The 15,479-nt window shown below is 40.4% G+C and overlaps 1 protein-coding gene across 1 annotated transcript; it reads left to right on the plus strand.

Annotated features, from left to right (window-relative positions):
* The first annotated feature begins 10,742 nt into the window (after positions 1–10,742).
* LOC118379004 (uncharacterized) lies at positions 10,743–15,437 on the plus strand. The gene is made up of 3 exons (XM_035766008.1): positions 10,743–10,896; positions 12,252–12,395; positions 12,634–15,437. Exons 1-3 carry the CDS (start codon positions 10,894–10,896, stop codon positions 12,862–12,864), a joined length of 378 nt encoding a protein of 125 aa, XP_035621901.1. The 5' UTR covers positions 10,743–10,893; the 3' UTR covers positions 12,865–15,437.
* The last annotated feature ends 42 nt before the right edge of the window (positions 15,438–15,479 follow it).

The following is a 15,479-nucleotide window of genomic DNA, read 5'->3' on the forward strand; positions in this document are numbered from 1 at the left end:
GAACACATAAAACACATGGTTTCCATGTGTTTGATGCTGGATGCTGGATTGGCGCACATTCAACAAATCTGATACAATAAAGTGGATATTTGTCAAATCTGTCATGATTGGTGTATTGTAACAGGCCCACAATGGGGTTACTAAAATCAGATTTTGATATTTGGCTGTTTTCGCTGCATAACATTTAGAAGTTGTCCCTTTTCAGGTTTAGAAAAGGTGACTGCTAAATGCTAACTCCTGTTCGTATAAGCTGGTAGCATAGCTACGGTGGTGGTAGTCAAAGTAGTTTTCAATTGTAATGCAGTTGATTGATAACGATGACATTAATATGTATTTGGTTGACATCCATACAAGCATTATACTCCGAATTTTAGCTCAACAGAGTGTGAAATACACATATAAACAATAGCCTAAATGTGGGCAAAGTTTTGCTGGGGGGCAAAGGGGAGATTCGGGATAGAGATTGAGGTTGGAAAATAGTGTAGCCTTTTTAATTTATGTTATCTTGGCTGAGCTACTAAGTCAAGCACCCGGAAACGGACTCCAACATTTTAGAAGAGGTAAGGTCTTGTCTTTTTCGTTTAGCCAGTTGCTTGTAATTACCTGGATGGCTATAGCGATTAACCCTGAATCACTACGAGTGGTGCAGTACAGTCCAATTTATTGGATGCAGTATGACAGCTCCTCAAAGCACAAGAAGTATGAGAAATGCTGACTTCTGCAGTGGCATTGCAGTAAATGCTTTACAGCCACTGCAGATGTGGATTGACCATGAAGAGTCTTTGAGGCACATGGTATCGCCTTACCGAGCTCGATTTGGCATCCGCAAGCCTCCAGAGGCTCCGCAATTGTCTCACACCCGCAGTATGGAGCCTCCGGACCCCATTTTCAGATCATGCATAAATAGTTTTTTATCCTCCTTCTGCTATCCCTAGTCAATCCTATACATATAATGTATTGTGCTGCAAAAGTGAGTATAATTTCCTAAATAAATGTACTCCACTGTACAAAGGTTTTGTATCCCTACTTGAGTTGTGTTGGTGGTTCTACTACAGGGTAAGTAGTGCGTCAAGTGCAGTTTCCAAGGGCCACAGCTTGAAACTAGATGTAGGAAGACTTCCCCTGACAGTAGCCTCTCCACCACCAAGACCCTTGCAGTGCCTCCTCATGACAAAACATATGGTTACTAGCTTACTTACGAATTAGGCAAAACTACTTGTGACCTTGCAGTAGCAGTGGGTCTTAGAGTAATGTGCATGCCCACTGGAATGTGGATACACCCAACCACTGCCCCAACTATGGGTTAATAGCCAGTTAAAGAGCTCCAATCCAGTTATAGATTTCCAATTGTAGAAAATATACATTTGATTCTTTATTTGTGTTATTATATCCATTGATATGTCTGGTTTCGATCAGTTATTCATAGAGTCATGTAGGTAATTAGTCCAGACTCATTAAAGAGTAGGGTTATTGTAAGTACACATGCTGTATAAGGAAATTATTTATCTGCACATTAACATAAAACTATGGTCAACAAATACAATGTCATCAAAGGTCTAGACTTAATTGTATCAATACTAATATGTTGGGGTGTGGATAAGGCAATGGAACTTAGATGTAAGAAGCATGCGTTGAGCAAGAAATTGGGTTTAGGTGCAAGTTTGCTGCCAAGCTGATGTGTGGCAGTAAATTGATGTTTTGTTAATTTACAAGGACATGATATTCAGAAGATGTTACCCTGCATCTCAATTTTTGTTTTAATCTCTTTTAAGCCATTACTTCTTCAGGATTGGTGGGTCCCCCATGGACAGTTGAGCGAATGTTGGCTAATGCGATTAGAATGAGGTTGTACGTAAGTAACAAGAACATTTCCCAGGACATAGACATATCTGATATCTAACTGCACTGTCCAATTTACAGTAGCTATTACAGTGAAAGAATACCATGCTATTATTTGAGGAAAGTGCACAGTTTTGAACTTGAAAAGTTATTAATAAACAAATTAGGCACATTTGGGCAGTCTTGATACAACATCTTGAACAGAAATGCAATGGTTCATTGGATCAGTCTAAATCGTTGCAGATACCCTGCTGCCATCTAGTGGCCAAAATCTAAATTGCACTTGCGCTGGAATAATACATTATGGCCTTTCTCTTCAATTTCAAAGATGATGGTCCAAAAAAATACAACAAAAAAAGTTTTTTTCTTTGTCTTTTACCAGATCTAATGTGTTATATTCTCCAGGTTAGATTCGGGTATGTCATTTTGGACGGAAATTTTTAAAAAGGGTCTGATCCTTCCACAGGGAGGAATACACCTTTTCCCTCAGGAGGGTTTATAGCAAGATAGAGGAAGTGTTTTTTGCAGCTGACGAGCTTCCTGCAGTGGTGGCCTATGCAATGGTCCTTGGCAACATTTTCAGCTTCCCCCCAGACAGGCTCTTGGTCTTCATTCCTTTGTGATTGAATCAGAACTAGGGGTTAAGGTTAAAAAATTACATCAAAAACATGTTGTCCTGTCTAATTTGGTAGGGACAAATCATTCACTAAATGCTAAACCTGAACAAAATATTGTAATAATTAAGGTGGAAATTGAGCAAGTTGAGGAGATAACTGCTTGGAGTAACCCTGGATTGTAAATTGTAATGGTCAAAACATAAATGATACAACAGTAGCTAAAATGAGGAGAGGTCTGTCCATAAAGCACGGTTCTGCCTTAACGCTATCAACAAGACAGGTCCTACAAGCCCTAGTAGAGAGATTGACTTCATTACTACTTGTATTTGTGAGAAGTATTGACAACCAGAGGTCTCTTCACAGTCCCCCAGTCCAGAACAGACTATGGAAGTCACACAGTACTACATAGAGTCATGACTACATGGAACTCTATTCCACATGTAACAGTACAATTTTAAACCGTCCCCTCGCCCATACCCGGGCGCGAACCAGGGACCCTCTGCACACATCAACAACAGTCACCCACGAAGCATCCTTACCCATCACTCCACAAAAGCCGAGTCCCTTGCAGTGCAAGGGGAACTACTACTTCAAGGTCTCAGAGCAAGTGACGTAACCGATTGAAACGCTATTTAGCGCACACCGCTAACTAAGCTAGCCGTTTCACATCCGTTACACACATCAATTAACTGATGCAAGCAGTAAAGTTAGACTTAAAAGTCAAATAAAAATACACCTTATGGAACAGCGGGGAATGTGAAGGGACACACAATAACATACGCACTATACACACACATGGATTTTATGTTGTAGATATGTGGTAGTAGAGTAGTGGCCTGAGGGCACCCAGTGTGTTTTGAAATCTGTTAATGGTTTATAACTGCCTTCATTTTGCTGGACCCCAGAAAGAGTAGCTGCTGCCCCTGCAGCAGCTAATGGGGAGTCGTAATAAATACAAAAGGCCAGTTGAAAGTAGGCTCAGCAAAGTATCCCACTCAGAAACCAGATCATAGACATAGCATTACTTTAATTTCTCATTTTATTCATACAAAAGTATGGGGTGATAAGAGCCAAAGCAAAGTAGCTGTTACTGAAATTATAACACTCGAGGATAAAGTTCTTAAAAGAAAAAGCATGGAAAATATACAAGACATGAAATTGTATTTTAGTCACACCAACTGACAACTGTTGCAATCGGCATATCAACAGAGTTGATTGAAATTTTAGTGCAGCTAATACAAACAAAAAGACCGTAAAAACATTGTCACAAAATAAAAGACAAAACCTCCATAAAAGCGTTCATATTTGATGATCAAGGGCCTCTGTACATACTAGTGTAACCAGAACAGTATTGTCCTCACTAAAGTGACAGAGATTCAGCCACAGTGTGTGTCGTCAAGGCGAAGAGGTGTTGAAGGTGCCCCTCGGGGGTCGGCGGGAGGCGAAGGGAGATATGTCTTCGTGGGTGAACATGAAGGCGTCGCTCGGTTTTTGAAGTAACAGGAACTGCAAAGTCAGCCATCATACCATAGATCACCGGGTGCGTCGCAGTTTGAGGCATGCTCCACCTTCAACTCCTCCTGTATCACACAGGTCATGTTGGAAACTTAGGGGTTAGTGGTTTAAGTGTAAGGGGCTAGGTGAGAGTAGGAGGTAATGGTTGTCCTCCCACACCAGACACCTCTTCTCAAACACTGGCTTATCATCACTCACCTCTGACACACCACCAGGTAAAAAAGGGGAACATTCCTAAGTGTGTGTGTGTGTATGCATGTATGTATGTATGTGGGACACGAGAGCTCACATGCACTTGGCCAGGTGCCTAAACAGGATATGTCATCACACAGGAAGAAAGATGGCAGGAGCAGTGTGTCACAGGTTCCCCTTGTGTAGGCTGTTACTGTAAAAGCACTGTGACAACTGCTGATGTAAAAAGAAAAAGGCCAAATATAGACCTTTGATTGACTGATTGTATAAGTAGATGTCCACTTAGCCGTCATGTGGGACGTAGCAGTGCCAACACTGCCAAGTGGCTAGGATGTCCTCCACTGAGTCCACTGTCCTCTCTACCCCAAACAACTCCACCATCTGCACCCCAGCTCCCTATGACCACAGTTTGACGCATTGGCTCGCCAGACTAATCACACAGTTGGGTGGAAGTGTCTGGAAATTAAATCAAAACAACTGAGAGCACATAGAACAGTGAACACACTTACCTCGCACAAAAAAAACAAGTAGGGCAGAGTGACTAAAACAACTGACACATGGAGGTTGAGATGAGTGTGTCCTGGTGATAGGAAGGTCATGGTTTTCAGGATGCTCTTCTGCAGAGGGAGCCGCATCAGAAGCAGCAGGCTAGAGCTTTTACACACTAACCCCTTCAGAGAGGACAGAGGGTACGACAGTCTGCCTCCTCAGTTCCAACACACACATAAAGGTTAGAGCTCTCAGATACATACCCTCTAACAGAGAACATCAGGAAACACTGTCACCTTAACTCACCACACAAACACATGCACACACAAAGAAACCTCCTATGATTCTCAAACCTTTCCATGTGAAAATGATTACCATGTGTGTGCTCATCCATTCCTGTGTTTGCGTGTTACCTGTAGGAAGTGGTCTAGCTGCTGCAGCAGCTCCATGTCTATGGATGTTCTTCTCTGCTGAACATGTGTAGGATGTGAGGGATTGGAGTATAATTCTGCATCCAACGTCTATGGAGAACAAAGATTCTACAGTTAAATAAAGTGAATTTAGTTAAATCGCACATTACACACAGTCCCTGTCCCTCTAGCAAAATATGTCATTATACTCTAGTATAGGGGTATTCAACTCTTACCCTCCAACAGCATTTTCCAAACTCGGTCATCGGGACACCAAGGAATATACGTTTTGTTTTTGCACTAAAACTACACAGCTGAGGATTCTTCTGCGGTATCATGGCGTTCACACATTTTGTCTGTGCATGTTATATGTCTGTACATCTTATAAGTCTTCTGCAGTAAACTATTGTACATCCAGGAACTTCTCTGCAGCTGCCACCTACACTCTAAAAACCCACTACCCCAGTCCACTACTTTGATCCTATTGACCCTGCTCCTGCACCATGCCAACAGCACACAACTGATTCAAATGATCAAAGCTTGATGATTAGTTTATCAGCTGTGTAGTGTTAGGGCAAAAACAAAATGTGCCCTGAGTTTGGGTAACTCTGCCCTATGAGGTCCAGAGCCTGTTGGATTTCTGTTCTACCAGAATAAATTGCACCCACCTGGTGTCCCAGGTCTAAATCAGTCCCTGATTCGAGGAAAATAATGAAAAAGGGTAGTGGGACTGGATTTGAGGTCCAGAGTTAAGTTTGAGTGCTCTAGTACATTGGTTCCCAAACTTTTTATAGGTCCATACCCCTTCAAACAATCAACCTCCAGCTGTGTACCCCCTCTAGCACCAGGGTCAGCACACTCTCACATGAATTTTTTTGCCATCATTGTAAGCCTGCCACACACACTATACAATACATTTATTAAACATATGAATTAGTGTGAGTTTCTGTCACAACCTGTCTCGTGGGAAGTGACAAAGAGCTCTTATAAGACCAGGGCACAAATAATAATCAATAATTTTGCTCTTTATTTAGCCATCTTACATATAAAACCTTATTTGTTCATAAAAAATTGTGAAGTACTAACTATAGATTAATGAGAAGGGGGTGTTTGAAAGGATGCAGATAACTCTGCAATGTTGGGTTGTATTGGAGAGAGTCTCAGTGTTCAATAATTTTCCACACAGTCTGTGCCTGTATTTAGTTTTCATGCTAGTGAGGGCTGAAAATCCCCTTACATAGGTACCTGGTTGCAAAGGGCATCAGTGTCTTAACAGCACGATTTGCCAAGGCAGGATACTCTGAGCGCAGCCCAATCCAAAAATCTGGCAGTTGCTTCTGATTAAATTCAATTATCACAGAACAGCTTGTTGCAATTTCGATGAGGCTCTCTTGTTCAGATATCAGTAAGTGGACTGGAGGCAGAGCATGAAAGGGATAACGAATCCAGTTGTTTGTGTCATCCTTTTCGGAAAAGTCCCTGAATAATTGTGCATCCACCTCAGGTGCTTCGCTATATCACATTTGACATTGTCCGTAAGCTTGAGTTCATTTGCACAACAAAAAAAAAGACCTGTGTTGTCCTTGTTAATGTAGACAGAGAAGAGCTCCAACTTCTTAATCATAGCCACAATTTTGTCCCTACATTGAAAATAGTTGCGGACAGTCCCTGTAATCCTAGATTCAGATCATTGAGGTGAGAAACAAATTAATCACCCAGATAGGCCAGTCGTGCGTGATGACGTGCGTGATGACGAGTTTCTCACAAGCAGTCAGACAAGTGAAAATTATGGTCAGTAAAGAAAACTTTAAGCTCATCTCTAAAAACAAAATTGTCAATAAGTTGCCCCTTGATAACCAGCACACATTGTACATTGTAAAAGCATTATATGGTCGCTGCCCATATCATTGCATAGTGCAGAAAATACACAAGAGTTCAGGGGCTGTCACGCTCTGACCTGAGTATTCTTTATTTTCTTTATATATTTTGGTTAGGTCAGGGTGTGACGAGGGTAATATGTGTGTTTTGTCTCATCTAGGGTTTTTGTACTGTCTAGGGTTTTTGTAGGTTTATGGGGTTGTTTACCATCTAGGTGTTTATGTAGGTCTATGGTTGCCTAGATTGCTTCTCAATTAGAGGCAGGTGTTTATCGTAGTCTCTGATTGGGAACCATATTTAGGCAGCCATCTTCTTTGGGTATTTGGTGGGTTATTGTCTATGTTATGTTGCACTTTAGCACATTGTTTCATTAGCATTCACGGTCACCTTACCATTTTGTTTAAGTGGCCTTCCTGCAATAAAGATGAAAGTATTCTAACCACGCTGCACTTTGGTCTACTCCATACGACGACTGTGACAGAATCACTCACCAACAATGGACCAAGCAGCGTGGTAACGGACAGCAGCAGCAATCACAGGACTTCTGGACTTGGGAGGAGATTCTGGACGGCAAAGGACCCTGGGCTCAGCCAGGGGAATATCGCCATCCCAAAACAGAACTGGAGGCAGCGAAAGCAGAGAGGCGCCGGTATGAGGAGGCAGCACGGCAGCGTGGCTGGAAGCCCGAGTGGCAGCCCCAAAAATGTATTGGGGGAGGGCACACGGGGAGTGTGGCGAAGTCCGGAAGGAGACCTGCACCAGCTCCCCGTGCTTACCGTGGAGAGAGAGGGCGTTGTACCAGTCAGGAGCCGCCAGCCAGCCAGGAGCCGCCAGAGCCGTCAGCCAGTCAGGAGCCGTCAGCCACCCAGGAGCCGCCAGAGCCGTCAGCCAGCCAGGATCCGCCAGAGCCGTCAGCCAGCCAGGAGCCGCCAGAGCTGTCCCTCAGTCCGGAGCTGCCCCTCAGTCCAATGGGGCCTTTAATTAGGGTCTTAGACCCTAGGTCGGAGGCAAGGGTCGTCCCTCTGCAGAGGCCCTTGAAGAGGGCAATGACTATGGTAGAGTTGGGTCTACGTCCCACACCCGAGCCGGCGCCGTGAAAGAGGCCTACCCGGACCCTCCCCTTTAGATTAGGTTTTTGAGGCCAGAGTCCGCTCCTTTGTGTGTGTGGGGGTACTGTCACGCTCTGACCTGAGTATTCTTTTCTTTATATATTTTGGTTAGGTCAGGGTGTGACGAGGGTGATGTGTGTTTTGTCTCACCTAGGGTTTATGTACTGTCTAGGTGTTTATGTAGGTCTATGGTTGCCTAGATTGGTTCTCAATTAGAGCCAGGTGTTTATCGTTGTCTCTGAGAACCATATTTAGGCAGCCATCTTCTTTGGGTATTTGGTGGGTTAGTCTGTTATGTTGCACATTGTTTCATTAGCAGTCACGTTCGTCTTGTTGTTTTGTTGAAGTTTTCTTCGTGTTCTTCCTGCAATAAAGAAGAATGTATTCTAACCACGCTGCGCTTTGGTCTACTCCATGCGACGATTGTGACAGGGGCCTGGCTTTAGCAAAGTGAACCATTTTCACTGTAGGGTCCAAAACATCTTTCAAGCTGTCAGACATTCCCTTGGCAGCAAGAGCCTCTCGGTGGATGATGCAATGTACCCAAGTGGAGTCGTGAGCAACTGCTTGCACATGCGTTACCACTCCACTACTTCTCCCTGTAAAGGCTTTTGCGCCATTAGTACAGATACCAACATGAGCAGCAGCTGCGTTTGGCTACATTTGAACCGTTAGTGGAATTCCTGCAAGAGAGTAATGGTTAATGTGATTGGGATGTTAATTATTTGACTAGGCTACCTGTATTTGACATTGTGTGGTTATTTCACTGAACACCAGCAGGTATATCTCACTTGTCATCCAAAGCCAAAACCTCCTTTGGCTGCCTTTCCTTTCAGTTCTCTGCTGCCAATGACTGGAACGAATTAAAAAAAATGCTGAAGCTGGAGATTTATATTTCCCTCACTAACTTTAAACATCATCTATCTGAGCAGATAACCGATCGCTGCAGCTGTACATAGGCAATCTGTAAATAGTAATCTACCTATCTTGTCCCCATACTGATTTTATTGACTTTTCTGCTCTTTTGCACACCAGTATTTCTACTTGCACATCATCTGCACATCTATCACTCCAGTGTTAATTTGCTAAATTGTAATTACTTTGCTACTATGGCCTATTTATTGCTTTACCACCTCACGCCATTTGCACACACTGTATATAGACTTTCTATTGTTTTATTGACTGTACGCTTGTTTATTCCATGTGTAACTCAGTTGTTGATTGTGTCGCACTGCTTTGCTTTATCTTGGCCAGGTTCCAGTTGTAAATGAGAACTTGTTCTCAACTACCCTACCTGTTTAAATAAAGGTTAAATTTAAAAAATACATTTAAAAAGATGGTTTAATTTTATGGGCAGTGAAACGAAGCTACTCAGGCGAGAAAAAAACCTCACCCAAATGTATAGCCCTGTTGGAAAATATAAATGGACTGTTTGAAAATGTGAAGCAAAAAAATAAAAAAATAATGAAAAAGTTAATTTTATTTGGGTACCCCTGTTTGGGAATACCTGCTCTAGTATATACGAAGCCATACCATGCAAGGCAAGGAATGGCAGTGCCTGCCTGTACATGTGTAGTGTCACCGTCAACCAAACCAGCTTCAATCTCATGTAGTAGTGGCCATATGCAGTATGCCCACCTATTGCTCTACAGATATACTCAGGAACTACCATTGGAGAATGATTGAACGATCCATTGTACTTCCTTAAATCTCTGCCATTATTAGGTGGAGGGAATTACCACCTACATATACCATACAGAGTAGACAATTGATCATTAATTCATACTCTCCTGATGGCAGAGAAAGGGTCATGGTCAAAACTTGGCATGTCAAGCCGTGTGAGTTGGGGCTGGATAGTCTTGAACGATCTTTGTAACCTACCATAGACAGACATGCATACATACATACACAAGCACACTCACCTGTTTGGTATGATAGCTAGCTAGTTTTAGCTCAATGCTTGTTGGCTTTTAATATAATCTCCCTGTCTTGTCTGTAAAGCCACCAATAATTGAAGGCAGCTAACTAACTAAGGTCAATTACTGGTGACTTTAATTTATAACTAACCTGCGAAAGATAGCTAGCTGGATATGTTCAGGTAATATCAGTAACACAGCCTTTACTTTGAAAACAACTAGCGACGTAATCATGTTGCAGCCCCTCCTCTCTATGCCCACGCCATCACTGTTCAATCTTGTGAACGAATGAATTACTGCAGTCGAAATGATTATCCGTCTTGGTTGTATAAATTCGGAAATTGATTGAACGAACAGTATACGGATGACATTTGAACAAAGAAATATAAAACGATCATGAGAATATATCATGGGTAGCCATGGAAAACGTAATTTATCAATACACCTTGCCATTTACACTATAACGTGTAAACGTTAACGTGAGTATAATAACTGTATAATAGATTAGAATATAATAACTGTTCCCTAAGATTCTTTCAAGCTGCAATAGAACATTTATGCAAAGTCAACCAGGGAGGAAGGTTACCATCCTCCTCCTTCTACGATACGACAGACTGCAAAAAGAATGTTGTAAACATAATGTGCAGAGTAGTTCACTATCACGAACGAGGTGGAGTGAGTAATTCCACATTCAAATGCTAGTCCTTACTAGGTAACTCGGAAATGTCCAAATGACTAGATGGTTGAAGTACACGTGCCGTCAACCAGTTAGCAAGTCGTACATGTCCGAGTTCCAACTAGCACTTGAACGCGGCATAAATTCAGAAAGTCTTCACGCTCTCTCCCAACTAAAATAGTTTCTCCTGGATTTTGCACCGACTCGGATAAATTATTTATTCTCGGGATAACAATACGATCGTGCAGAAACATGGTAAGCTATTAATCCAAAGTAAATCAAGAAAAGGGAATTGTTTTGTGTGACATTCAAAAACGATTTATTATAATTTGGAATTTAACTTCAGATGCACGGGCTACTTCCACTTTCCTTTTGCCTATGTTGACGGGATAATGTTCTATGACATTACTTTTGAGACTAGGGAGGATTCATATAGAGCTTAGTCTATATTTTATGATAATACAGAATACTTTGTAAACGTCATTGACAAGTGGTTAATTAAATGCGTATTTGAAACGCTGCTTTGTTTGAGCATTCACATTGGGTGCATCTCAATAGCTAAAAGTGGGTTCCTCTGCTCGTCCCTCTCCATTCGCCTGTAGTCTAGTGATTTCAAAGAACATGACAAACAGGTAAGATTAAATTCCACATGCTGTCGGGATTTATTTTACAGTTTCGTTTACAGATATTGCGCAGATGAGTAGACGGAGAGAGGAAGACAGTATACTTTGAGACATACCCCAGCATATCCTTGCCTAGCTGGAGGTCGTTGACACATTTTATTGCACCTACAGGATAACAATTTAACATAGGCCTCGGCCTATTCATATTTCAGAGGTGTATAATAAGATTTACTTACTGTAAATCAAAAGACAACATATTGTAAAATAGATATTCATTTGAGTTTTCAGAACAACATGGTTCAATCAAATGTGGAATTGATTTGACAAATACATTATATTTGAAAGGGTATCATTTATCTTCATATTTTGTTGAATAAAAACATCCATGAATACCACCCCATGCATTATTTTGATGTAGCCAACAATTACAAATAATACATTCCTTGACAGCTGCTTGGTTTACAGTTCTTCCTTTTTAGAGTGCTACATTTCAGGCTTGACCTCAGGGTGAAGTTGCCCCTATAAATGCTGATCTGGGGCCAGTTTAATGGTTAAAGGTTAGGATTGGGGGAGGGGGAACTGATCCTAGATCTGTAGCTAGGGGAAACTTCACCCTGTAGCGAAACACATTCTACCTCTTCCTCTGGCTAAAAAAGAGAATCTCTTAAATCAAGGGATTTTTGTTTCATATTCTGTATTATATTTGTTAGATATTCTGTTCCAGGTGGTTACAGGTTGAGTGACATCTTCAACATTTCTGAGGATGATATCAATATCTTGATTCAATTATGAGATCTTCCTGAAAAGGGGTGACAGTTACAAGCAGGAGGCTCATTATATTTTCAATAAACATGGTGTGGTGTTGTATAATATGCAGTATCCAGTTCATATGTTTTTCAACCCAGTTCATATGAGTTTATCAACACCAGCGCTTTGACAGAACTGTAGGAAAATATTTGTATTTAATTCACGTGCCACCTCTCTCAGCCTGACAAGAACAGTCAGCTGCGTCAGGCTCAGGAAGAGGCGGAGGAGGTGAAGGTCATCATGATGGACAACATGGAGAAGACCGAGGAACGCAAGGCGAAACTGCAGGACCTTGACAAAAGGGCTGAGGAACTGAAGTTAAAAGTGAGACTGGGATTGCTTTTTAATTATTATTATTTACACACACACACCATTTTTATTCTGACCTGATCCAATTCAGATATCTTCTTCAGATGCATCACATTTTAATATAAAAGCTGTTCAAACCTCACTCTGGCCAAGCCTTCCACAACCGGAGGTCTTTTTTGGTGTTCAAGATAGACAGTGGTGTTTTATCAGAACGGTGAATTGACTTTAGTCCTTGATTGGTTTGTTTGTTTAGAGCAAGTCCTTCCACAAGACCTCAATGAAGGTGAAGGAGCAGAAGAAATGTGACAACATCAAGGCCAAATGGAAGCTCATTGCTGTTGTTGCAGCCTCGGCCATAATTGTCATTCTCGTAGCTACCTTCATGTTGGTCAACAGATCAAGCCCTGAAAACACACATGATATAGGCAGTATCCCAATGAACGAAGGAGGCATTACACCAACAACCATTGGGCCTGGGAAGTAGGCTATAGCCTAGAATCAATAGGGCTGAAGAGGAAACAAATAGTGGGCACTACTTGAAGGATACTAATATCGGTCATAAGTATTTTCTAGCTTCTGTTGTTGATACTTTACTTGTCCTTGTACACCCATTGGAGACTACTACAGATCCATCAGAGAAGATAAATAACTTATTAGGTGCAAAACTTGTTAAAGAATTGCATTATTCAGAATCTTGTTGGGATTACCAATTATCTGTAAACTATTACATCTGATAATATTGAAATCAGAAAAGGTAAGACATTAGGGGTGATGAGATAGATCAAATCTATTTCCTTTCAACAGCATTTAATGCATTACTGTACATCTTGGGATACATAACTAAGGTTAACCTGAACATAAAGTTGTATTTTGTAGTTTATTTGAAAATACCATCTTTTCAAATACTCGTGGCAATAATTACCTTTGATATTCAAATACAGGTCTCAGAAAAAAAAGCTGTATTTTGAATACGTCTTTCAGAAAATACTGCAGAGAAATAGCTATTTTTTGAAGAAAAATATTTTATGGTTGCCAAATATTTTATGAAAAACCAAAAACTACAACAGTTGCGTTGAAATATAATGACCATAAGCACATCGTTTGGAGGGCTCCTAGATATGAATCTTAATATAGCCTAGAATTAAATACATGAAGGACATGGAATCCCCTCAACATTAGAGTAGACCACTTTTGCAGCTTAAAAATGACCAACAAATATACAGTATTTTCATAATGATTGAGACAAGGTAATACAGTAACACTTGTCATCAAGTTCTTATACATGTGTAGTAATTTTGTGATAATAGCAACATTGTTGTTACATAGGACTTTGGAAATTGCTTTATAATTGCACAATGGAGTTATTACACAAGTGGAATAAGGACAGTCATTATTCCTCGTGTACATGAGTTAAAAATTCAGCTCATTGCTATGCAATTAAAATGCAATTACCAATTATGTAACATGCTAATAAAATGTTGAAGTTTTATTACACAGGCACAAGAACAGTTGTTAAGTGGAATGCTAATGGTTACAAAATATGGCTATTAAGTGTCAAAAGGAAACTAAATATCTCAAAACTTAAATAACTATGGCCAAGATAGGTGTAAAATCATGTTAGTTTGTTTTCTGAGTAAACTGACTCTTTAAATATGTTATAGTGTGTGTTTGAAACAACACTTACCCACAGATGGACAAAGAGTTACATTGTTTTTGCTAAGCATCCAACTTGCTGTTTGCAGATGGCTTTGAATTTCTCTGCAGTAATTTCAGGTGTAATCTTGCAATCTTTTCAGTGGCATCTTTTCAGTGGCATGTTGAGTCAGTCGAACATCAACTGATTTATACTTATCTTCACAAAATATCATTGGTTTGACTTGATTATGTACTCCTATGACAATGGACATTTACAGAATGTTCAGATATAAATGTGTTGTGTATATCAAATATGACTGTCAAACAGATTGGTATAGTATAGGAGATTGTGTGCGAGCGCTATTCATTATTTATATCTTCAACATGCAGTTGCAGATAAAGTTTGTTAGTTGAAGGCAGACAATCCAATAGTTTCTTCAAAAGTAGCCACTTCCTGAGATCGGTATTGAAATATAAAAACAAGGTACTTGCTTTATCAGTTGCGTATTGAAATGGTTTTAGAAAATAGTCATTTTTTGGGATCTGTATTCAAATACTTTGTCACCTCCAAAGTAACTATTTGTTCCCCCTTAAATGGTTACCTTCCACAAAGCATAGTTAAAACTAAAGTTATCCCAGATCTGAACCTGAATAACCTCACATTTTCAATGACACCATTCATTTCCCAAAGATATATCCAGACAAAAACGTGTTTATATTTTACTGAAGGTACACCACCATTTACTCTGTCATTCTCGAAGGACTAGTTGATAGACATCACGTGTTGACAAAATAAGGCATTCCATTGTCAGGATCAGGATCAGGATTTACCTGACAATATAATTCCCTTTAAAATTGGTCTGAGAGATGTATTTCAACATGCAACACAATTTTTAGAAATGAGTGTAACGTCCCTCAATGCTGAACAACTTTTTAATTGTTTTATTTTTTTTTATTTTACCTTTATTTTACTAGGCAAGTCAGTTAAGAACAAATTATTATTTTCAATGACGGCCTAGGAACAGTGGGTTAACTGCCTGTTCAGGGGCAGAACGACAGATTTGTACCTTGTCAGCTCGGGGATTCGAACTTGCAACCTTTGGGTTACTAGGCCAACGCTCTAACTACTAGGCTACCCTTCCACCCTGATTGATAGTCACATTAAATAGGCAATAGCAAAAATGCCCTTGCTTGCTAAATAACTGACGTTTGTAGTGTAAACACAATGGGATTAGGTTGTTGACAATGACACCTGTTCAACCCTTTTATAAACAGTCAACAGGAACTCCCCAATAGCCAGCTGTGTCTAGTTCATTGAACAGTTGAATGGACATTGAGTCAAAAATATGTTTTGTTATCTTGCAATTGCATTATTGATTTATTTTAATCCAGTAAATTAAAGTTGATTTAAAAAAAAAAGTACATTAACCCTGATTGCTCATTATTTCAACACGATTGGCTGGC

Source organism: Oncorhynchus keta, chromosome 9 (genome assembly GCF_023373465.1).
Source record: "Oncorhynchus keta strain PuntledgeMale-10-30-2019 chromosome 9, Oket_V2, whole genome shotgun sequence".
Lineage (NCBI taxonomy): Eukaryota > Metazoa > Chordata > Actinopteri > Salmoniformes > Salmonidae > Oncorhynchus > Oncorhynchus keta.

Coding starts and splice junctions, on each gene's coding strand:
- LOC118379004 (XM_035766008.1), top strand. Junction 12,396..12,633: donor CTGAGGAACTGAAGTTAAAA/GTGAGACTGGGA, acceptor TTGTTTGTTTAG/AGCAAGTCCTTCCACAAGAC.